We start from the raw sequence: 24968 nt of genomic DNA, 5'->3' as shown, positions 1-24968 counted from the left end.
GTTGATGGTTGCACAACACTGTGGATGTACTTAACGCCGCTCAACTGTATATTTAAAATGGTCAAGTTTATATTATATATATTTTATCACAATAGAACAGTAAAATTTAAAAACTCTCCCCTTGTGTCTTGCACATGTTTAATAACAGTGATCTGCCTTCATTAAATTCTCATCTGGACTAATAATTAACTTTGTTCAGTCACCAGAGGTCTAACAGGTTTCTTCCCTTCTCTGTTTTACCCAGAGCAACTATTTACTCTATTTCCAAAAGAGGAGGCACTGTCTTTGAAGTCTTACTGCCCAAAGACAACTGAATTTCGAAACTCCTGGGCAAAGGAGAAGCTGAAAGCCTGGTTTCACCCCCACTTGAGCTGAAACACAACGCTAATGGTGTTCTTAGCTGCCTCAACTTAGGTACAGTAGATGGTCCACAGGGGGCCCAGGCCAGGCCCCCACCTCAGGGCTCATAATATACGTTGTGAGCAAATGGGCTACTGACTAAATGCCTGACAACAGAGTTAAACAAGTTATGGTGAAAACATATATTAACCTATGTTTCCAGTAAGACAGTTCATATAAAGTTTAATGATACAGGGACAAGGCTTATCCTACACTATTTGGTGAAAAAGCTGGAAGGAAATACCGTATTCCCTCACTTATCATGGGTATTATGTTCCAGACCCTCCTCCCCACCCTCCGTGAAGTAGGAACCTTACATTTCTTCTACACTCTTAAACCTACGTAACTTTAACAACATACGTATACAGTACCGCAAAATCCCACAATATAGCGAAATATCCGCGATAAGTAAATAAATATAATATTTTTAAAAATCCCGCGATACAGTGAGGCCATGATAAGTGAACCGTGATATAGAGAGGGACTACTGTACACCAAAATGGTGAATGGATTAGCAGCAGGCTGTGAGGATTACCGCCCTTCATGCTTGCCTGTCTTACCTTTTTAATAGGTCAGTGGTTCTCAAAGTATGGTCCCCGGACCTGGGAACTTGTGAGAAATGCAAATGCTTGGGCCCTGCCCTCGACCTTCTGAATCAGAAATTGGCGGGGGGTGGGAGTGGGGGTGGGGTGCGGGACAGGTCCAGTAATTTGCCTTAACAGGCCCTCTGGGCAATTCTGATGCACAGGCAAGTTTAAGAACCACCGTAATAGGACAACTTTTTTGTTTTTATCTGTTTGCAAAAATGCCTTCCACTGTACAAGTGCTAACCATTTTCCAATTCATGTTAAGAACAGAAATCGAAACTAGCTGTGGTCAAATTCTTAGTGCATACCTTGTGCCCCATTCCTTGGCAGAGAACGAAGTTCTCCAGATAATACACCTCTGCTGGCAGGAGATTTCGCCTGGGTAACCCATGAACTCCTATAAATCAAAGACTCAGGATTTACTCCCGCACTTGGTAAAAGGCAGGAGAGAGGATTCCTGGGAAGGTCCAGGCATGTGTTTGTTCCCCCAGCTCCAAAATAATCCGAAAGGCCAACCACCTTAGTGGCCTGTGAACTAATCAATGGGGCTCAAGATGCTGCAGAGAAATCTGATGTCATCTTGGCAGCTTTTAGCCTCACCTGGTTTTCTTCTAAGTAAAACAAAGGGGCTGCCCAGGGCTGGCAGAGGGTGGACTCCTACCGGACTGTAACCCAGACATTCATGAAAAGCCTTGGATTCAAAGGCAGCCAACCAAAGCTGGCCCAGGAACTGTGTGCCGTTTAGTGCTACTCCCTCAGGATGAAGTTTTTATCGAGCAAAGCAAGAAAAAGAGAACTAAATAGAGTTCTGACCCTAAACCATGGTTAGTGACTTACAGCAAGGTCTGAGTTTTAGGGACTCTCTGGCCCTGCACTTGCACTGAGTGCTCCGAGCCTACCAAGGCCGGGGGGAGATGGGGAGGTCGTGAAGGCACAGACAGGATGTGTCCTGGCCAGTTCATTCCATCACAGGTGACATTGTTCCAAGGATCTTCAACAGACTATGTTACTACATACCTTTTGGCTTTACCTTCCCCCCAAAGGATAAAATGTCTGAATATGTTTTAGAGGAAAAAAAGGAGTCTTCTAGCTATACTTCCCCACCCCCATGAGAATTCCTCTCCTGGTTCGGTGGCCTTTGAGCACCCAATGGTTCCGGTGGAACACTGATTTGCTGACACATGACAGCAGCAGAGGCGGTGGTAGACAGGGAAGGACCATCTCTGCAGCATTCAGCAGAGTCAAGGGACAAGGAAAACACAAAGAGAATACTCTATTCAATACTGGGTACCTGAAGGATGCTACCAGATTATACTCAAATTATTCCCAAATCTGTGGTCCCAGGGCATTTTCGTAATTTTTTTCCTCAACAGTGGACAATATGCTCTCAGGGAAAGATGTGAACACTGACCACATGAGGTGCTTCCAAGGATTCTTATAAGCAGCCCTGCTGCCGGTGGCAGGGACTCCAACCAGGAAGGCCAGAGGCGTTCGAAAGGCTTTACCTCCATGATGGGACTAGACGCCAGAACCTTCTCTTCAATGTTGGTGTCACTGGCTGAGCCACCAACTGTGGCGAAATAGCGCATGGCATACTTGGCTGACACGGTCTTGCCGGCTCCGGACTCCCCGCTGACTATGATGGACTGGTTCTTCTCGTCTCTGGAAGGGAAAGAGCTCTGGTCAGTCGCTGGCCGTGGGAAGGCTCCGGTGTCTGCTGGGGACTCTGTGGACAGGGGACTGAGCCCGATCAGGAGCATCTCTCTCTCTTTCAGGGACAAATGCAAGGGACAGGGTCAAAGTATGCCCCCTGCCCTCATGCACCCGCATAAGGTCTGCACAATGGGAAAGAGAAAGGAGTTCTGAAAAGGACTTACAGGTGGCACACTTCCTTCAGGAGCCACAGGACGGGGGTGCAGCCAGATGGTCACTCCGTCAAGTCCCTGCTGGGTGCAGCTCTCCTTACATCACGTACATATAAATCTCCTCGGAGGACTGAGAGATATACTCCCACCCTTGTTCCTGTAACATGCCCACCCGTGCCACCTCGTAAGTTATAATTTTTTCCGGAACAAGTTTCTTTTCTTCTCCTCTGGCAGTTGAACCTCGCACGCCAGCAGATAGTTTGGAACAATTTTTGTTCCTATATATGCATCACAAAGGGCAGCTGTGAATCACCAGGCTGATCTGGCTTCAAGTTTCCCAGAAATGAGACAAAACAGCTATCAATTACAATAAGAGGGATTTCAGGCAGACTAAATGGAAGGGAGAAAGAAGACACTCTACATCACATAAAAACACACCTATATTTATCCCTTTAAAACAGATATTAGAAAGACGAGTAATGGAAAGAGCAGCGTATGAGGTATCCTAGGAGCACAGCTGTTAGAGCAGGGAGGTGAGAACAAATGTCTGGGCCACAGATTCGGGAGATGAATCGCTTGCAACGGCTATACCCATCCTTCTACCTCCAGGTCCCAAATGCACTGCCAGGAAGCAGGCACTTTGCTTTCAATCCCCAGTGCCTGGCACAAAGTACATACTCAAAAATATATAGTTAGACTAGGAGCAGCTTAGAGGTCGGCCATCCCCCCCGACTTTTCCAGATGAGGAAACTGAGAAGCGTGAAGGCAGGTTTAGAACACAGGTCTCCTGGCACCAGCCCAGTACTCTTCATACCAGCTCCAGTGGCGTCCTGGGCAGGGCGGGTTATATAAGGATGAACAGAGAAGCCACCACAGCTGCCTGCCTCATCTTGCTAATTATCAACACAGGTGGGTTGTAGTTTATCAGCGCAGGGAAGTGCACGTTGGCCCTGCTTCTGATCTGAGCCAATAGCCAAGAAGCTGAAAGAGTGGTATGATCTTGAGGCTGCTTAGAGTTGAACAAGAAAGGCAGAAAATAACTGGGCTGGGGCTGGGAGCACCGAGGAGACTCAGGTGTGGCAGCTGGGCTGAAGAAACCTCAACCTTCAACCACTCTTCAGGGCTGTAAAGAGCTGTGTGGTCGCCACTCACACAAACCATCACCACATGGGGAGCGACCTGAGTAATACAGCTGGCTGGGAGGCACTGCTCAGATGAAATGGAAACAAAAAACACAATCTTTCAAATTGGCTATACAACCAATTACTTGAGAACATCTGTAGAACCTGAGATCTCTTAATTGGAGAACAGAATGAGAAGCAGTTTTCTGAGACCTTGAGGATATCGTTGTTGTCACCACTGTCTGTTTCGTCTCTCCTTGTGTCTGTGAAATCTTTACATTGAAAGGTGGCCGCTAAAGAAGCCTGTGGATGCTTCTATTTCCCATTCTCATTTGTTTTGTTATTTTAATTTTATATGACATCTGCCAGACCCTGGGGATCATGACAGATGTCATCTCTCCTCAATATCTTCATAATTCCTTAGAGAACCGCACAGAAGCGCAACCATCCCAGGCGACCAGGCGTCTAACAAGCTGAGCTTCAGACCTCGGAAACAGACCCAAGTTTGACGTTAAGATCCCTGTATCTACAACAAGGAGAACTGGATTGCAGGAGTCACACCCCAAAGTTTGGAAAATAAATGGATGAGCACGGGATGTGTCTGAGCCTTAGCCCTCAGCATAGAACCACATGGAAGGGAGAGGGGGATATTGTCCAAGAAACTTACAAAGGATACCTGGGAGTAACATACAGTGCCAGGCAGTGGGGGAGTGAGTGGGCCCGACTCCCAGTGGCCAGAGCACACACAGGAGACCGGACTTCAAGGAGACCCAATAAAACAACAGGTAGAAAGGTTTGAGGAGCAAGCAGGCCGTTCCAAGGGTAAATAGCCAGGAAGTCAGAACAGGGGGGCTGGATTATGGACAGCAAACTATCAGGAACTCAAAAGCAGAAGCAATAAGGCAGGAAAACAAACACACACACTGGCAGAATGAGGCGGCAAATTTTGTCGTCCTAATGAAAATGCAGGTACATGGCCAAGACACGACCAGGACTTAAAAACACCCCCAAGTTTTAGCAATGCTTACATTTGAGGCTTTGGGCACAAGGAAGCCTGGGAAAAGGCCGTCAGTACTAACCTCTTAGCTCTGATGCTGACAGGGAGGCTTGAGTCAGGTAAATTCACCTCTTTTTAGACCAACAAGCACCTTTTCATAACTTCTCGAACTCAGACCAATTTAAAATATTTCTAAAAATTGATGATCTTTATTTAGCTCCATTGTACTTGTGCACCTACTACCCACTCCCGTTCCTAGTCCATTACAGGGCTAGGTGTCCATGAAGGGTATATACACCATGTTATAACAGCCCACAAATTGGCCTGAAGAGATGATGTGCCACAGCATAGTTCCTTTGTTCTGCATATATAGCTTGGCTTTCAACTCAGAAAACTGGACCCCAGAATACGGGCGTTAAGAGCAAACTTGAATTAGAACCTCAGTTGCACTGCTGGTTAGCTATGTGAGTTTGCAGGAAGTCATTGACTTATTTGAGCCTCAGGTTATCTCAGCCCCGTCTCTTAGGACTTTGATCCCCACCTGCGCGCATATTCTTTTAAGTGGTCACTTTGCTGTAGGTACCCAGGTCTCTAATTCATCCTATCGCTCCTGCCAGATTAAATGACTGAAGCACAGCTCTCATTCTGTTTTCCCCACTCAAAACAAGGTAAGTACCCACTGCTTATCGAATCAAGTCCCAAGTCCTTAGTAGAGCCTTTGAAACCCTCTACAATGCCTGCCCCTAATATCGAAGCCCTTAACAGGCAGGGGCACCCTGTAGTGCCAAGAAGAGAACATTGGGTTTTTAGTCTAAGGATCTGGCTTCAGTCCTGGTTCAGTCATCAGCAGGTTCTTTGTAAGCCTTACCCACATTACAGAGGACACCTCCCATCTCACAGATTTTGCTGCAAGACTACATGAGATGATCTCTAAATTTCTCATTAGACGATGATATTGCAGTTCAGTCAAACCGGACTACTTGTCAGTTTGGGAAACTGCCCGCTTTCCCACCACGACCATGTGTGGCTTTCCTGCCATCTGAAATCACTGTCAACGTACATCCTTCTGCTGGCATCCTACCTATGGCCAGAGTCCACTCTGTCCTGGCTCCTGACCCAGGCATCCCAATAGGCAATTATTTCCCCATCCTCTAAAGTCCCACATCATTTTCTTTGTACCACTTTTCAGGCATTGTCACATTTCATCTTATGTTGATGCCTGTTCCACAAATTTTGGTTATTTAGGGCTGGTTGTGGGAAGTATATTTATGAGGAAGGAGTTCTACCCAATGTCCTCCAAAAGCATAACCCAGCCCTGGCCAGATAGCTCAGTTGGTTACAGCATCATCCCAATGCTCCAAGGTTGCAAGTTTGATCTCCGGTCAGGGCACATACAAGCAGCAGCCAGTGAATGCATAAATGAGTGGAGCAACAAATCAAGTGTTTCTTTCTCTCTCTTCTCTCTCTCAAAAGTTAATTCAAAAAATTAACTCATATATGGCTCCATCCATTCAGCCTAATTATGGACATGACTTAGTTGGCAACTTTGGTTAATCTGCTTTTCAAAAAGTCCTTTTCTTCGGATCCCAGTGAAATTCCCTCATTCAGCAAAAGTAAACCATGGCCCAGGAATTTCGCATCCAGCCATTATTCAAGTCCAGGCTGTTGTCAGGAAGGTAGGCAATACGCCAAACAGGAAAAGTCCTTTGAAGGCCTGTACCTTAGGCAAGAGACAGAATTCTGAGCTAAGGTACCCAGCCATCCTCCAGCTTCCAGGTAAAACATAGCCAGCCAACACATACACACACAGGTACACCCCAGTTCGTACTGCATCCCCATCTTGAACACCTGAGAGGCAGAATCTAATTGCTCTCAACAGAACACTCCCACAAAAACTTCCCACCAAACCACAGAAGCATTTTAAGCTCCCTGAGCAAGGTGAACCAATGCGCCCTCCCATTCTGGATGAGAACACTTTGGGAGGGGAGGTGAGCAGGTGGCTGGCCAGGCACCTGAGGTCCCGCCACCAGGGACAGCACCTTGCTCATTAGCCAGGCAGACACTGCTGGGGCTTTGTTTCGAGAAATCCTGCTGAAGTGTGCCATTGTTTGGGTTTCCTGAGGAGGATAATTTGTCACTCGTGGCCTCCCAATCAGCAACATATACACAGAAGCCTTAGGGACACACCACCCCAGCTCTCACAAGACTAAGAGACGCCTGGGAAGAGCTTCAGGACAACCATCTTGACTGTGACTTGGGCAAGGCCAGGTGCCCCACTCTCAGACGCTGGTGGCACCTCTGTCCCCCAGCTAGTACCCTGTGTTCTAACAGCCACAGTCCATCCACACACCAGTCACTGAACTACGAGCTTATAGAGGGCAGGCACTCGCCTTAGTTTCGAATCCCCAGGGCTCCTGACACCAAAGCTTCTCCATCCCTTCCCATTCCCCTCACCCACCTTCTCCACATAAGTGGCATCAATGTCCACTCACTGACTCCAGCCAGAAACCTAGGAGGGGCTGTGGGCTCCTGCCCTTCCCTCAAGCCCACATCAGCACATCCTACTGAATTGATCTCCAGATACAGTGCGCTCTCTGCTCTGCACCTCTGACACGCATTACAATAGCACCTTCCTGCCCCCACTCTCACCCTCCTGTAATACAACCTCCTGTGTGACCTTCTGTGCCGGAGTATTGGAGCACACCTCTCCTGCCTCGCGCCTTCCAGTGGCACCACTCCGACCTCTGACACCCAAGCTCTGCTAAGTTTGAGGCCCTCTAGGAACCAGCTGCTCTCTTTCCAGCTTTATCTCATGTCATTCTTCGTCATTTATGGTGTCCGAGCCACACAGGGCTCCGTTCTTTATTCCTTCCTACTTTACAGGTGCCTGAAGCTAGTGCAGCTCAAACGGATTTCTCTTCTTTAATCTCACAACTCTTAGTTCCTGGTACTCAATCATCTTCTGCCTTATGGCGGCTCATGTATTACGGCTTTTCAATGTAATTAATCATCTACTTACATCATGCTTGAATGTTGTACAAAATTCTTTGTCATGTATCCCTTGCTTAGGGTTCATAAGACTATTGGGTGCCAGTCTTCCCATTTTAAAGAAGCCAGAGCTGAAATCTGGGAAGGCCAGGCGATATGCCCAGTGTTTTCAGCTCGTGCAGCACTGAGCCCAAACTTGATCACAGGCTTCCACTGGTCTGCATGGTTTCCCTCCGGGCTGGGCTGTGACATCTCTATTTATGCCCTTTCTTGTATAATAAAGCATCCTTTAATGAATTTCCCTCACAAACCTTGCCTCGGTATGTGGGAGAGATGAAGCAGGTGTCCTCAGCACTGGCTGGCCACACTGCACCTCCTCAGCTGAAAGAGCCCTTCCCTGACCTCCCCACCCTTAGAGCATTCACTATGCAATTGACGAATGCTGGACTCGTCGACTTCCTAGCACACCTTACACCCGTGTCTCCCCCACTAGCATGAAAGTCCCATGATGGTCGATCTCGGATGTAGGGGCTTGGATGGGCAGGCCAGCACCTGGTGTGTGTCAAGAGGGCTATCATGTAGAGTGGTCCATACAGGCTGAGCCCGGGATCTAGTGCCCCCTAGAGGAGTGCAATTTACTGTCCGCAAAATCGAATAGGGCGGTGGTCTCCACCCTGTACCAGTCACCCGTGAGAAGGAGACCGAGCACAGGGTCCCATGTCTCAGACAGGCACAACTCTATTTCCCTGAACAGGCACTCTTGAGAGAGAGAGAAGAGAGAGAGAGAGAGAGAGAGAGAGAGAGAGAGAGAGAGAGAGAGAGAGAGAGAGAGAGAGAGAGAGAGAGAGAGGTGAACCACAGCTGCTAAAGCCCCCGGCACACAGTGCAGTCTCTAAACAAGAGGAAGGGGAAGTCTAGCTAAGATACAGTATGATGGACGCCCCATCTCTGAACACCCCATTAAGTCCCTCCATTGTTTCCTCCTGAAATGACAAATCATCTGAAAATGTGGGTGTGTCAGTAGAATACATTCTGTTCGCTAACGGGATCATCAATCTACTGTTTCTTGCCTGTCTGTGTTTGTCTAGTCTCTAATTATATTTTCAACACCATCATCACAACACAGATCATCTAATTTTTTTTTTTTTAAGAAAACCATGCTAGAGAATAAGGATGCAAAGAATTTTTAATTAAGAATTTGTTCAACCAAAACATTTGTGTCAGTACCATAGACAGAGTTAATAACTGGGAGATAGGCTAGACAGATAGAATTAAAATGAATCTTAGATGCAATGTTAAAAAAGAAAGAAAATACTATATGTGGTATGATTATCTTTAAAAACTCAAACAAGAAAAAAGAAACAACATAATGCTTAGGGACACAAAGACAGAACTATATTAATACAAAATGACATCAAAACGCTATTAAGAGTCGGGGAAGTTAGGTGAAGTCAGGTGGAGGGCAGATACGGTTGGGGGAACAACACTGGGTTCTGAGGTGAGGAAAGACTGAGGCCAGGGGATGGGGACGGATTAGGGTGAAGGGTGAGTGACGTGAGAGGGATTCAAAAATTACAGCGAGACACGCTGGCTGGAAATAGAGCCCCCCAAGTGTAATGAGTCTAAAGTAAAAGCCTTCCTCCCAAGGTGGGGGGAGGGGGGCACTAAGGAACAGTTCTGCTGTGAGAAGCGGCTGGGCCAGAAAGCTCCAAGCAAGAGAGTCTGTGAACCCTGCCAACCAGAAAGCCAGGCCTTGAGGGGGGCAGGAGATGCATCCTGGGCACCTGGCAGGAGGGCTCCTGGGTAAGGAGTCCTGAAGGCCCTGGGCTCCGGGCGCGAGGGAGGTGGACAGGCAAATCTGAGCACCTCTGTCATCAGACTCCGGTGTCTTCCACCACCTCCCCACCCCCACCGCTGCCTTTGTCAGGAAGGGCTGTGTGCTCAGGCACAGAACTCAAGCCATCGCATGGTCACTGGGAACCACTTAAATGATACTTAGCGGTCAGAGTCCTAAGGGGTCTACTCGGGGAAAAGAAAATGAACCTCTGAGAGCACAGGAGCTAAGTGCTCAGGGCATTTAATACCCAAGTATCCTTTTCCCACTCCGGTCTCACGGTGGCCCTTGGAGTGTTCACTTCTATTTATAAACGGCCAAGGTAGAGTGTGATACAGGTAGCTGCAAAATGGAGTCGCCCTTCCACTTGCTTGCGTTCCCAGGAGAGGCTTGCCTTCCCCGGTGTGATGGCATCGCAGGAGGAACCTCTGGGGACTGCAGGAAGCCCACCCTCGTGGCAGAAACGCGGGGGCAGCGTGAGGCTGAAAACGGCTTAGGGTCTCCTCACCACCACCAAGGACGCACCAGATTCTTGGCTCTGAAACTAAGGGGCTAGAAAATGCTGCCTGAGCCCTCCTGGTCCCCGGAATCCTGGGATTCCAGAACCAGCTCACAGCTGAGCTGTGTGACACCAACCACCTCAATGGCACTTACCTGCTAACGACAACAATACATTTTGGAACCCAGAAACCTGTAGGTTTAGGTGAGGGTGCACAAAAGAAGTGAACGTTTTCTGAAAGTTTATGCTTTATTGGAGGGGGGACCCCACAAAAATTGGAATTCACTTATAAAAATCTGTGTATTTATTCTTACATGTTTAAACCTCAGTCACCTTCACAGTACTCTCCATCTGATGCGATACACCTATGGAGACATTTGCTTCCTCTGCTCAAAACAGTTTTTGAACTCGGTTCCGACGCCTTTCAATGCTTCTGCCATTTTTTGTTTCACCTCTTCCACATCAGCAAAATCTCTCCCTTTGTGGACTTTTTTCATCCAGGGAAACAAAAAAAGAGTCACTCAGTGTGAGATCTGTTGACTAGGAAGGGTGGGGCATGGGTGTCAAAAACTGCTGAACACTCAGCGTGGTGTGGGCAGGTGTGTTTGTAAATCACCCATCATGAAATGGGCAAGCTCATTGAAAGTCTTCAAAAAAAAAATTCACTGACACTGAGCTCAGCTTCTCACAACAATGCCAGCTGGTACACTGGTAGGAACGCTCACCTAGCAAGGGAGGGGCCTGCCCTCCAGAATATAAGTTTGTTTTCTTGTGGGGGGCCTCCCCTTGTATAGATTTGTTTTGATGTTACTAGCTGGGGGTAAACTATAACATACACACATAATATTGGACATGCCCCTCCCAAATAAACATTGCTTTTCAAACTCTATTTCATATGTTCCTGGAAACTATTTTTCAGTGAAGGCACACATTTGAGTGAATGACTTTTCGGTGGTCAGCAGTCCAGCTGGTATTTGAAGCCAAGTGATGTCTAGGGCACTCAGGTTCCAACTGTCGAGTCACGGTCTCTGGCAACACTGACTGCAAAGAACTGTCTTTGGTTCACTAACCCCAACTGAACGTTAGAAACACCTGTGGAGCTTACGAAGCTTCTCCTGCAAGATCTCACACCACACCAGTCAGATCATAATCTCTGGGAATGGGACCTGGATATTTTTTTCCACCACTGCTATACTCGACAGTTTAATTAAAAAGGCCACTATATAAACATGTTCAAGTACTTGCACAAATTCAAATACCTTGTAACTTATGCATGGTTGATATTAGCCTAATACAATGTAACAGTGAACTTAAAACAAAGATTAGCTTTAAGAAGCTAGAAAGCCCTGGATGGTGTGGTGTGGCTCAGTGGATTGAGCACTGACTGGCCTGGGGACTGAAAGGTTGCTGGTACGATTCCCAGTCAGGGCTCATGCCTGGGTTGTAGGCCAGGTCCCTAGTTGGCTCACAGGAGCAAGCAACTGATCGATGTTCTTCTCCCTCTCTTCCTCCCTACACACTCTCTAAAAGTAAATACTTTTTTTAAAAAAAGAGGCTAAAGAGAATCTTGAATTTGTCAATTTATTAACTATTCCCCCTCACTGCAGCAAACAACAGCCTTTACATTTAATTCCAAGCTCCAGCAAATGGATTATGATAAATCACCTAGAAATCAAAGCAGAGTTTCCTCGTTAACCAGATTTACCTTGTTGATACACACACAGCTGCAATAACAGGGCAGGCGGGTCAGCTTTGGATGCTTGGCAGCACACTGGTGCACACGCTCTAATGCCTGGCGTTGGAAAAAATAAGTCCTTGCATGCTAGCGCCTACTTCAAGGATTCTTAATTTAGGGCCAACAAATCGCCAACGGAGGGATCCATAAACCTAGACAAAACTTAGTTTTACAGTAGTCCCCCACTATCTGTAGCTCTGCTTTCCATGGTCTGGAAATACTAAATGAAAATTTCTAGAAATAAAAAATTCCTAAGTTTTAAATTGCGCATCACTCCGAGGAGCATCATGCGATCTCACGCCCCCGGTCTGCCCCACCCAGGATGTGAATCAGTCCCCTGTCCAGGAACACATGCCGCCCACCTGTCGGTCACTTAGCAGGTGTCTGTTATCAGATCCCCTGGTGAGGTTAAGGCACTGCTGGTGTTCACATGACCCTCACTTTACTTAACATCTCCTCCCCCTCACTTCCTCTCATCACCAAGCAGTGATCATCCCACATCATCAGAAGTCAGGTGAGCACAACACAATGCGGTATTTTTGAGAGAGAGCACATTCACATAACAAATTACAGCCTATTGTTATAATTGTTCTATTTTATTACCAGTTATTGTTGTTGATCTCTTACTGTGCCTAATATATAAATTAAACTTTAGAGGTATGTATGTATAGGAAAAATTTTAGTATATGTAGGGTTCAGTACTATCCTCAGTTCCAGGCATCCACTGGGGGTCTCAGAACATATTCCCCATGGAGAAGGGGGGACTACTGTACTAACTTCTAACAACTTTAACATTCCTTCAGTTAAAAATATAGCAAAAACAAAAAACAACAACAAAAAATAAACCAGCAGAATTAGCAGACCCGGTTACACTGACACCATATAGTACAGTTGCAACAGATATCATTAAATGTTTACACTTGTCACCACTTCAAATCTGCCACTAACGTATTAATGAATAATCCCTGATATTTAATCCCTGTATCATAAATTCTTAAACTATTCTGATAACTTTCAATATAATCAGTGTCCTTTGTAATTTTATTTATTTTACTTGATAACATTTACATGTTAAATGCAACAGAAAAGGTTAAGAAGCCCTGATCCTCTTTTCAAAGACTGTTTTCTTTGCCTGACTGCAAAGCTATATAGCTCTTTACACAGCATTAATGACAACAGCTCTTACGGAGGCCATGCTTACATTTCATCTGTCCTGTATTTTCCAAGGGCCAGTCAGAAAACATCATTAACTCTGTTGGTGGAGGTCAGGGGCAGACTGCAGAGATGCCTACAATATGGGGCAAGGTTCTCTCCACTGGAAGATATATTTCAAACCATAAAGTTGACATTTAAACTTTCAGGCCTTGAGATTGAGACTTCACGGACATCTAAATGACACCCTCATATGATTTGCATCTTATTGCTCATAGTATTCTAATATTGTCCCTTGGGAATGCAAAGATTCCCAGATTTACTAGACAAGTTCCTGGGTGATGCTGATGATGCTGGTTTGGGCCTCTAAGAATCAGCATCCCTTTGCTCATTTGAAACTTAATGATTCCCTTCCATGGCTGTGACATCAGAGAACATCTGGGCCTGAAGCTGAATCTGCCTCAGTTATTTTGGGGTGTCTACCTCAGCAGGTAAGGGGCTCGCTCCTCCCGTGGCCACAAGGCTCCCACCTGCCTCCATTCAGAGAGACTCTCAGCTTTCTCTCTACCTTTCCGCCCCTAAAAGCAAGCAACCCCAGCCTCCTGGCCCAGAAACTGTCCCTTCAACCCTTCAAGTGTGAGATGTTGAGGACAGGTGCTCAGCTGTAGGTGATGTGCATCTGGACAGCCCTAGGGCAGACCACCAGAGTCTGGAGCTCAGCAGGCACTGAAAAACAACTCATGATGAATGAACAAACACTGCCTGGGCTCAGCGAGAGGGTGACCAAGCTCCAGGTTCCAAGAGACCCTCCTGTTGATTCCTCACTTCCCTGCTCTCTCCTGAAGGCCTTTTTGCACAGCGCACACATGTCACAAAGAGCGAGCATTAACGTTAGGAGACCCAGGTAACATTGGATAATCAAAACTCACAATAATCAATATCAATTCACTCCCACTACATATTCACATCTAAAATTTTGGTTTACCATTCTGCAGACAGCGTGAGTCAGATCAGATGACATTCCTTTGCTCACTTTACAGGCACAATATCCGGTACAAAGCATTAGGGATTCATCCAAAGCCAGGGTCTCCTTGCTCCTTCCCCCTCCAGTGCCAACCCCAGCAGAGGGCGTGGCACTGAGTACATTCCACAGGTGACAGCCTCAGGTGCCCTTAGACCCATGTGGATCAAGACAGATGGGACCCAAGAAGCAGAGTTAAGCTCTAATACAAAACTCACAGCGTCGTGAAGGGGAGGAGACCGGACAGGATGATGGTGGGGCAGGTGGGATTCAGCTGCCCACCAGTCTCATAGCAATTCTTCACTGCACACCTACATGGGGTAAAGTTTGCTCTAAGCACCTGAATATTGCCCGTGTGCGTGGCTGACACTGAAGATGGGACACCCCGTGCACCTAAAGCGAAGAGCAGCATGTGTGCTAAGGGGTGCAGAAGCGGCCAACAGTCTGAGGCTGTGGAGAAGGTAGGATATCTGAGATGGCTGAGACCCCAGAGAAAGGCCCCTGGAGGGTCCTGTTAGATGTCAACCTTGACATCCCTGAGGTCGATCCTGACCAAGAGTTAGAAGTTTCCAGGGACAGAAGAGAAGATCAGAGATAGGAAATAGCTATGTGATGGGTTCAGAGGAGAAGGACCGGAGAGCAGAACCAAAGACTGAGAGAAGTTTTTCTTTGTCTCTCCTTGAAGGGCAATGGAAGGGGCTACAAGCACATTTATGTAACTACCTGCCCTCTGGGGTAAAAGAACCCTCCAGTCATAATAAGCTTCTTCCTGTAAGCAGAGGAACTGTTTTAATGCAGATAACTGGCCACTTCTTTAGAAAGAGGTTGGGTTCTGAATAATATTTGCACATTTTGTGGGGGCCAGGGTAACATATTTAAAGTAATCCTCAAATATACCCAGGACCAGAATTTGTTGCTGTTTGTTTTGATCTTAAAAAAAAAAAAAAATTCTGGGTTTTCCTTTTAAGAACCTTAAATACTGAAATCTGGGCTATTTTCAGTAACAGCTGGGAGATGTCCCTCATCCCATGAGGGATGTGCAAAATCCCAAGTAGTTAAGTATTTTTCTAGTGTTATTTTAGTGTCATTCATCAAAACCCACCGGAATTTTGCATTTTAATAACTAAGTGCCTTGAGCAGCAGGTATGCCCAGGATGAGCATTTCCAGTTCTGTTCTCTGAGGCTGCCCAAAGGCACGTTGTGTTACCCCGCCCACTGGAGCCCTCCCGCTAGAGCTCACATGGCTCCCTCTTTCTGAGCCCCGCACGCAAGCCAGCCTCCTCTGGGGGCACCACTGGCACCGCCTGCCACAGAAACAGGCTCCTGTTGTCAAAGCAGCCTGTTTTCCCGCCAGGTGCTCTCTGGCATGAGCACTGCGGAACGTGCTCCATCTTAGATGTGTCACATGCTGGTCGGGAACATATTAAGATTCTTGCTCGTACCACCGCCACCTCCAGTCCTGGGAAGACTGGGAAGCTAACCTCGTCAGCCTGCTCAGCAGCCACTCCTCAGCGGCAGACTTTGCTGAGCTGCGTTCTGGTTTCCTGGCTGGTGAACAACAGACGCTGGGGAAGAGACAGGGAATGGGGGAGGTGTTCGGCAGTGGGCCAGGCCTTCAGAACCTAGGGATGCAAGATCAGAGGGCTGTGCGGCCTTGGGTTTGACAGGGCCCCTGCCACCCAGCCTCTCAATGGTTCTTCTTTATCCCGTTCCCTTTTTGCTTCATTTCCTTGCTATGCCAGACTCTCAGTTCCACCAGGATATATATTAGCCCAGGGTGTAGTCCTCTATGAACCCAAAGCCAAAATGTTTTTTTTTAAATCCTCATTTGATATTTAATGAAGCTTAAAATTTTATAGGTTGGCTTATGATTTGAAGAGACTTTCTCCTTTAAATAGTAAGGTAGATTTATACGTTATGGGTTAGCACATGTGGTACTGAATTCTCCTCCAGGTCATGTGTACCGGCTGAAATATAAACGAGCCTTTCTGGACAGACTGCTTTACAATATATTATCCATACCTGCCTCCCTGCCCTCATCCTACCTGTCTCAACCTTATTTTATGAAGTCGAGGCTCAAATGATACTATCTAAGAAATGTAGTTCCTATCCACCTTTTCTGAAATATCATCTCTAAATCTGCTACTCTCTACCTCTTTCATCATTTTCTTAGGGATAACAGCTTCACTAAGATGTAATTCACATACCATACAATTCACCTATTTGAAGTATATAATTCAACAGTCTGTATTATGTTCACAGAGTGTGTAACCATTGCAAAAAATCAGCTTTAGAGTCTTGAGCGTTGCGGCTCAGTTGTTTGGGCATTGTCCCACAATACAAAAGGTCGCTGGTTCAATTCCCAGTAAAGGCACATGCCTGGTTTGCAGGTTCAGTCCCCAATCAGGGTGTGTACAGGAGGCAATCAATCAGTGTTTCCCTCTCATGTCAATGTTCTTCTCCATCTCTTTCTCCCACTTTCCCTCTCCCCGCTCCAAAAATAAAATCTTTGAAGAAAATCAGTTTTAGAATATTTCATTATACCAAAAAGAAACCTCATGTCCATTATCAGTCACTTCTCATTACCCATCAGTCCCTCCAGCACTAGGCATTGACTAATCTACTCTGTCTATAGGTTTCCCTATTCTAGACTTTTGTATAAATGAAATCATATGCTATACGAGATCTGTCTGGAAAAATTCCAGCCATTGTTAATGTAACAAAAATAGTTTGCATGACATCGATGTAGCCTGGCAGCCAAGAAGAGTGGGCTGGAATGCTCATGGGTAAACAATGACGACTTCACTGTACTAGCCAGTGAGGGCAGCAGAAGCCGTTGAGTGAGCATGTGCACTATATGGTTGTGCACTCAAAATGGCTGAGCTAGTACAGCAGCAAAAGTGCATCAAATTGTGCGTTAAGCTTGAACATTGCTCCATGGAAACTATTCAGTTGATTCAGAAGGCTGCAGCTCTGGGCAACTGGTGATAGGCAGCTTCATCACAACAACACACCTGCTCATGCATCATGTCTCATGCAGAGTTTTTTTGGCAAAACATCAAAAAAACCCAGGTGACTCAGCCCCCCTACAGCTCAGATTTGGCACTCTGCAACCTCTAGATTTTCCCAAAACTAACATCACCTTAAAGGGAAGTGATGTCAGACTGTTGATGAGATGCAGAAAAATATAACAGAGCAGCTGATGGTGATTGGGAGAACTGTGTGAAGTCCCAAGGTGCCTACTTTGAAGGGGACTGAGGCGTCATCGTCCTATGTACGATGTTTCTTGTATCTTGTATCTTCTTCTATAAATGTCTCTATTTTTCATATTACGTGGCTGGACACCCTCTAGACAAACCTCGTATAATGACGTTTGACTGGCTTCCTTCACTTAGCATAATTTTTTTTAAATTTATCCATGTTGTAGCATGTATCAGGACTTCATTCCTTTTATGGCTGAACAATACATATAATATGCATGTAACATTCCATTGTGTGGATATACCACATTCTTCAGTTGATAGACATTTGGGTTGTTTTCCACTTTTTAGCCATTATGAATAATGCTGCTATAATATACATATACAGGGTCTTGTGTGGATGTTTTCATTTTTATTAGGTTATAACAGGCAAGAAGGGACTGGTAAGAAGTATTCAATGTGATAAAAAGCAAGGACCTACAACCTAGATTACCCTATCCAGCAAAGCTATTATTTAGAATGGGATGGCAGATAAAGTGCTTCCCAGACAAAGTAAAGCTAAAGGAGTTCATCACTATCAAAGCCATTATTACAGGAAATATTAAAGGGACTTATATAGAAAAGCAAGAAGATCAAAACCATGAACATTAAAAAGGCAACAAATTCACAACTATCAAAAACTGAATCTAAAAAAAAAACACAAACAAATTAGGCAAACAACCACAACAGGAACAGAATCACAGGCATGGGGATCATTTGGAGGGGTATCAGCTGGGAGGGGGAAGGAGAAGAATGCGGGAAAGGTGCAGAGATTAAAAGCTTAATTGGTAGGAAAGAAACAGACCAGGGGATGTTAAGAATAGTATAGGAAATGGAGAAGCCAAAGAACTTCTATGCACGACCCATAGACATGAACTAAGGGGAGGATTGCTGGAGGGAAGGGGGTATCGGGTAGAGAGAGGCAAAGGGGGGCGGGAATTGGGACAACTTTAATACCATGATCCATAAAATGTACTTTAAAAATAAAGAGTGCTAGCCAAAGCAGGAAGAGTTTCGCTTGGAGAAGAAAAGACTAAATGAGCATCCCCAGAGCAGACTATTCTGGCAGCTACTCCAGAAGAGGCAGGAAAAGGATGGGAGGCAGGTATCTGCTCACCTCTCCGTTTCAAACAGTAGAATGACTGCCCACTGAGGGCGCCAGAAGTTTCCAGAAGGACTTGGTACCAAAACACTGAAAATACTGCAAAAGGAATCCCTATTGTAAAAGATTTGATCTCAAAAGCCTTCCAATTTCATGTAAGGAAATCTTAGTCATTCTATGCATATCATAAAAACATACTCTGTGAAATAAACTAAGGGGTTCTACAAATATAAGGAAGTAAAATGAACAGAATTGTAAAAATAGCAATCTCATACAAATGAGAAGAGAAAGCTCTGCTTTGGATCGCTGAGCTAGAGTTCATAAACATGAACTACTAATTATGATGGGTCAGCATGAAACATAACATATGGAATAAAACTTTAGGGGCCTAACGAGCCAGCGGGGGAAGCACAACAAACTGGAGTGAAAATACAGGGTGACGCAAAAGTAGGTTTACAGTTGTGAGCACGTGAAACAGTTTATTCTTGTATTATTTTCCATATGAACTGTAAACCTCCCTTTGCCTCACCCTGTATACTGATCCTCAATATCCTAAATAAAGATTGGTACTACATATTTAAACTAAATTCAGTTAGACTTAGGTAGTTCACACACCTATATTAATATGTTCTCAATAATATCTCAGCAAGCATGAAGTTAGAGGTACAGCTATGAATAGCTAGTAATCAGAGAAGTTCCTGGGTGCTTGGAATTCCCTCTGCTCTTTTTTTCTCTGCTACTAGGTATAAGGCATTTTCTAAAAAGACACCCCATAACTCTAAGTACTCTTGGTATTGCTTTTCTAAAGGTTAATTCCCTTTTTAACCAAAAAGGACATCTTTTTTAAAGTAGGTCATCGATCCTGAAGCATTTTGCTCTCTAGTTCTGGGAATACAGAGAACTGAATTAATTTCTGTCATCTTTTGGCTGTAGGAGCCCCTTCTCTGGCTTCCAACATCCTTGATCTATAATGGGGGCAGGAGCGAGGCAGACTCAAAAGCATTTGCTTTTAAATGCTTCCACTGTGAACCCTGGCAGGGGAGCTCAGATGGTTAGAGCGCTGTCCCCATACACCAAGGCTGTGGGTTTGATCCCCAGTCAGGGCACATACAAGAATCAACCAGTGAATACATAAATAAATGGAACAACAAATCGATGTTTTTTTCTCTCTCTCCACCTCCCCCTCCCCCCCAAAATCAATGAAGTTTCTTTTTAAAAATGTGCCCACTGTGGTTCTAAAGGACCATAAACATAAGGCTTCTCCAGGACAGGCTACTTGACCGGCAGACTTTCTGAGACATTCCTCACACACAGAAGAGTTCTCTCACTTCCCAGCACCCTGCTATTGGCAAAGGCCAGGTGGATTACCTGAGTTATGCAGGTGGTTTCAGCAGAGTTCTTTCCGCCTCACACAGAGAGCATCTGGGAGTGAATAAGTATCAATACCTGAGCTCCATCTGATTAACTCAACGTCTGGGGGTGGGGGCCTGGGCATGGGTGGGTTGAAACCATCCCAGTGGCTCTCCTGGGCAGCCAGGGTTGAGAATCATGACAGCATCTATCTACTAATGCTGAAGGATCCTTCACCTTCTAAACATGCCTTCAAATTCTGTGACTTCTTACCTTGACCAAAGCCACTCTCTGACCCTAAATCCATGCTGAGATGTCAAAAGCAACCACGCAGAGCTTAAAGATTGGAGAGACCATTAAAACTTGTGACACAGATTCTTTATGGGACCACCAGTCCTGAAACCCAGGAAGTTTCCATTCCCAAAGTTTCCCAAACACTGGTCCAAGATGCCATCCTTTCTGAATCACTTACAGAGTTTTTAAAAATACAGATGATCTGGTCTCACCCTTGAGATTCTGAATCAGTCAAGTCGGAGGCAGGACTGGATGGTATCCCGCAGTGATTCCTGTGCAGAGCCACCTGGGGGAACCTCTGCTTACTCCATCCATGCCCAAGGCCAGACCCAGTCATGTGCTGGATCCAATTCTAACTCTTTGTCTCCACCATAAACAACCTTTGCAAGGCTTTCTTCTTGCCGTCCGCTGTTGTACACCTACGTCCTAATGTAATCAAAGAGCTACTTTAAAATGTAGTGCCCTTTAACCACTCTAGAAAGGTGACACCGACACAGAGACAATGGCCATGCACCCCCAATTATGTCTCGTATGAAGGGGACGGGATGCCCTGAGCAAGTCGCCCCCTCTCTCTGCCCTCCTTCCCATTGTAGCACACCGACAAGAACCACAGCAGGCGGCTGGGTGACAGCTCTTCCTCTGTGGTACGTGAACTGGACCACGGGCTAGTTCCTCTGTGGCTTTAGACACTGCCCTGGACACTAAGCTAGTCACCTCTTATGGCACATGCACCTCTATCAACAAGGAAAACTGAGCATGTGCCTCCAGAATATATACTGAATATTTAAAATAATGTTTACGTGTCTTCTTTAATGTGCACAGTGTATTGGTAGAGTGGCAGGGGAAGTGATTTATAAATATATATTTTGGAGGAGCAATATGAAAAGAATGTGAAAAAATAAAGTTCTACTATTTTTTACCACACTCCAATGAATCACCTTTCAAAAACTGATGTGCTCCAAGTCTAACTAACTGATTCACCCCTGCAGGCACCAGATGTGACCAAGTCTCACTTCTGCCCATCTGTGATAAGTTGCTTCCTGGCCTCCACCACGTGCTCGGGTAGTGGTGTCTGGCAGGCTGTCTTTCAAGCAACTGGCTACACAACAAGTGAACAGTGTTCGGTTCCTGCCACGCACCATACTACTTCTCTGCTTGAGGCTGCAGACGGCATCACCGACAGGGCAGCGCTGTGCACGCGCTGACACCGTTCTCGGGGCTGCTGAGCCAGGGACAGCGCAGTCTCGTTTTAAATGCAAACCTGAAAGCTACTGGCTTTCTCTATATGACCATGAGTAATGTTAAACATAATACGGTTGACGCTATATTTCCTCTAGATAGATTAGCAACCATCTATGAACGTCTATAATTCTAATTTTAAACACAGACCTATAGAAAAGTCCAAAGGAACTCTGCTAATCACATGGAATTGCCTTCCTTACATGAGTCACTTGGCCTGGAAGAACTATCTGTCCTCAGAGGGAATCCCACTCAGTTTTGGATTCTTCTTCCAGTACGTCTTTCTTTTGGACACTATGAAATCAGTGATAGACGGTACATATTACTTATCATCAGTATTATCACTACCACCATCACTATAGCAGAAACTTACCTGAAGAGTTACTCTGTGCCAGTAATCATTCTAAGCCCTTTTCAACTTATCAACTCATTGAATTCTAACAGTGAGTCAGACACTGTGTTTATCCCCATTTTATAGATGCAGATACTGGCGCAAAGTGAGGGTAACTTCAGTAACATGCCAAGGTCACACAACTATGTTCTGAGAACCCTGGAGTCTTTTCCCCAGACACCAAGCCACCTAATTTCCTTTCCTACTAAACTCAGGTACAATGTTGGACCATTTAAAGCCACCCTGTCTCCCGGGATCTAAATATAAAAATAGGCAGTTAAAGAAAGAGTGGCTAACATGGGATGAGAGGCATTACCACTGCGTAAATGGAAACGCCATTTCACCATTCACATTTTATTAGCTTTTCTCACTGAAGATTACTTCGGACACCTGGAAAAACTAAGTCTTACTCACATGTCACCATCACATTGAATTCCAAAAGAAACCCAAGTGGGGTGACAAGTTTGACTCTGACACCATAACAGGGCTGTGTAAGAAGGATGGTGTGCGGTAACCATAAGAGCTGAGTCCACTGGGCACTGCCCAGGGCGGGGCTCTCAGAACCTGGAGGCACACACACACACCTTCATTTCATTTAGGGGCACAGAGGTGCCTTCAGTGAAAGCACTTGACCAGAGTGGAACACAGGGAAGAGGTGAGGCTGGGGATCTCTGCAGGTCACCTCCTCAGACATGAGCATCCCCAAAATCATGTCTGACCAACCAGTGTGTACAGATTTTAACAAGGCTTAACAATATAGGCAAGTACCTAAATTTATAGTTCTATCTGGTTAAATTACATATGAGTACCTAGAAAAAGGACTGCTGCCCACACGTTATTGAGATCCATCCAGATTAACACTTATTAATCAACGGATAAGAACAGAGACAACAGATTTGTTAAATTTGGACATGTGTCTAGCCAGGGAGACCTAATATACCAAATGCAAAAATTAGGATTCGAAAAGATACACTTGCTGAACTAATGGGAGAAAAGGGACAAAAGGTGAAATTTAATACCTATAACTGTTAATCCTGCTCAGCACATAAAAATCAATTGCAAAAGTGCAGAATGAGGGCAACATATCATACAGAAGCTCGAATTTATAGTGACAGAAAGTAGATCAGAAGTTACCTGGTATGGAAGGATGAATTTCAAAGAAACACAGGGAAACTTTTGGGAGTTAATGAAATGTTCATTATCTGGATTGTGGTAGTAGTTTCACAGGCATACACATACATCAAAATGTGCCAAATTTTATGTGCAATCTAATGTAAGTGCAGTTTAAACACGTACAGTTAATTGCCAGCCAATTAAATCTCATTAAAGTTGTAATGAATAGTTCTTGTGCGTATGTGGGTGGGGGGGAGGGGAATAGAAATTTAACAGCTTGCAAAATTATTAGAAGTCAACAATGTGAAATGCCTGCCAGAAATCCATGCAATTACAGGCTTCTCTAACAGAAGTTTTGCACAAGAAAGGAACTCTTCCCCTCACCTGGCAGACCTACATTCAGAGACCACCAAAATCAGAGACGAAGACCAGATGGTGTCCAAGGGTGACTACAATGGGAGAGGGTCTGAAAACCATGACCAGTAGGAATGGCTGGAGCAGCCAGGATGTTCAGCCCAGAGCTGGGCAGAGAAGGGCACATGACAGCGAGGCTGCCGTGGGTAAGAAAATGCCCATGTCTTGGACAGCTGCACAGGATGGAGCTCAGACTTGGGTGGAAGCAAATGTAGACCAAGTTGAGCGCCGTGGAATAGAGAAATTCCCAACAGTGGAAGCTATTAAAAAGGGAACACAGAGTTACCTGTACTGGGGATGGTCAAGCAGCACTCAAAGGACCAGTTGCTGGGGCACGGTCTCCCCGCATTCTTACAGCACAACCAATTTCTATCTGATGACCGCAGAATGTCTCCTTTCTAGCAGGCTGTAACTCCCCGGGTAAGAGAGAGTCAATATGAATAAACTAAAGTACCTTTCATCTCTATTATTTTTGGTGTGGGACTTCACAAAGTGTGTTGCATACACTGCAGAAAAGCAATTCTTAGTAACATTCATGACCTCTGCAGTGTCACAGACCTTAGACCAAGAAAGTGGCCCAGTCCTATTCCTTTCTGACCTCACAATTTTAAAAGACGACAACATATACTTATCAATTTCTTTTAACATAGGGATTCCATTAGCTACATCCACTGCACAATAACTTTCCCCTACACTCAGAAATGTAAGTGATAAAACTAGAACTTTAAACGTGATAGGTAGAATTAGAGAGGACACCATCTAAGAGATTATCAAGGATAGAAGTGACGCCACAGATGTCAGCACTACGGCGCCCCTTGAGGAGGGTGATGGGTGAGCGCCTGCACCTCTGGGCAGGAGGGTGTGGAGGAGACCAAAGTGATCAGAAACAGTAGGTACAGGCAACAGCACACTGAAGAGAGCAGCCCTGTGAACTATTCAGGGTATATTCCAGAAATAAGAGATAGTGCCAGAGAGGAAATTAAATTCCATCTCTGTGTACAGACGTCTCAAGTATCTCCTATACTTGCCCTGACTTGAAATCATAATGAATGGAAAGGAAAACAAAACTTCATCTAAAAGTCAGGGGTGACTAAAGTCATGGTTTCTGAATTGACTGTAAAAATTCAACAAGTCATCGCTCCCTAATTACTGACCTCACCAGTGATTCTATTATTGACTGTATTCAACAGCATTCAATGAGACAATCAGCTTTCACATTCATGCCCCAGATTTTGATAGGGCTGAATCATGGTGTCGTAAAAATGCTGAGTCATGGTTTAAATTCTAGGCATGGCCTCATAAAAATGCTGAGTCGGGTTACCATAAAGTGTTGCGTCACAGCTTTGAAAAACTCGGTGTCATGGGAAAGTAAAATGATGACTCATAGAACATGAAAATGCTGTTATGAATATGTTGAAATAGTTAGCCATGGTGTGATGCAGAAAGCTGAGTCATGCTTACCTAAAAATCCCAACTTACGGTTGCCTAAAAATGCTGAGTCATAGTTAGGTAAAAGCCCTGGCTGGTTTAGCTCAGTGGATTGAGCGTCGGCCTGCGAGCTAAGTGTCGCTGGTTCGATCTTTCAGTCAGGGCACATCAGAGAAGGAAAACTCTGACTCCAAAAAAAA

At 45.3% G+C, this 24968-nt stretch overlaps 1 protein-coding gene across 2 annotated transcripts in view; it reads right to left on the bottom strand.

Moving 5' to 3' along the window:
* Positions 1 to 24968, bottom strand: part of MYO5B (myosin VB) — a 297557-nt gene that overhangs the window by 122780 nt on the left and 149809 nt on the right. For both annotated transcript variants that reach the window (XM_090285530.1, XM_090285531.1), the window contains exon 5: positions 2492 to 2648. In XM_090285530.1, coding sequence (XP_090141656.1) covers positions 2492 to 2648 — 157 coding nt within the window. The remainder of the gene's footprint in view (positions 1 to 2491; positions 2649 to 24968) is intronic.

The sequence above is a fragment of the Furipterus horrens genome, unplaced genomic scaffold, assembly GCF_987537825.1.
Source record: "Furipterus horrens unplaced genomic scaffold, mFurHor1.1.pri manual_scaffold_8, whole genome shotgun sequence".
Lineage (NCBI taxonomy): Eukaryota > Metazoa > Chordata > Mammalia > Chiroptera > Furipteridae > Furipterus > Furipterus horrens.
This window is presented reverse-complemented; position numbering and strand designations above follow the sequence as displayed.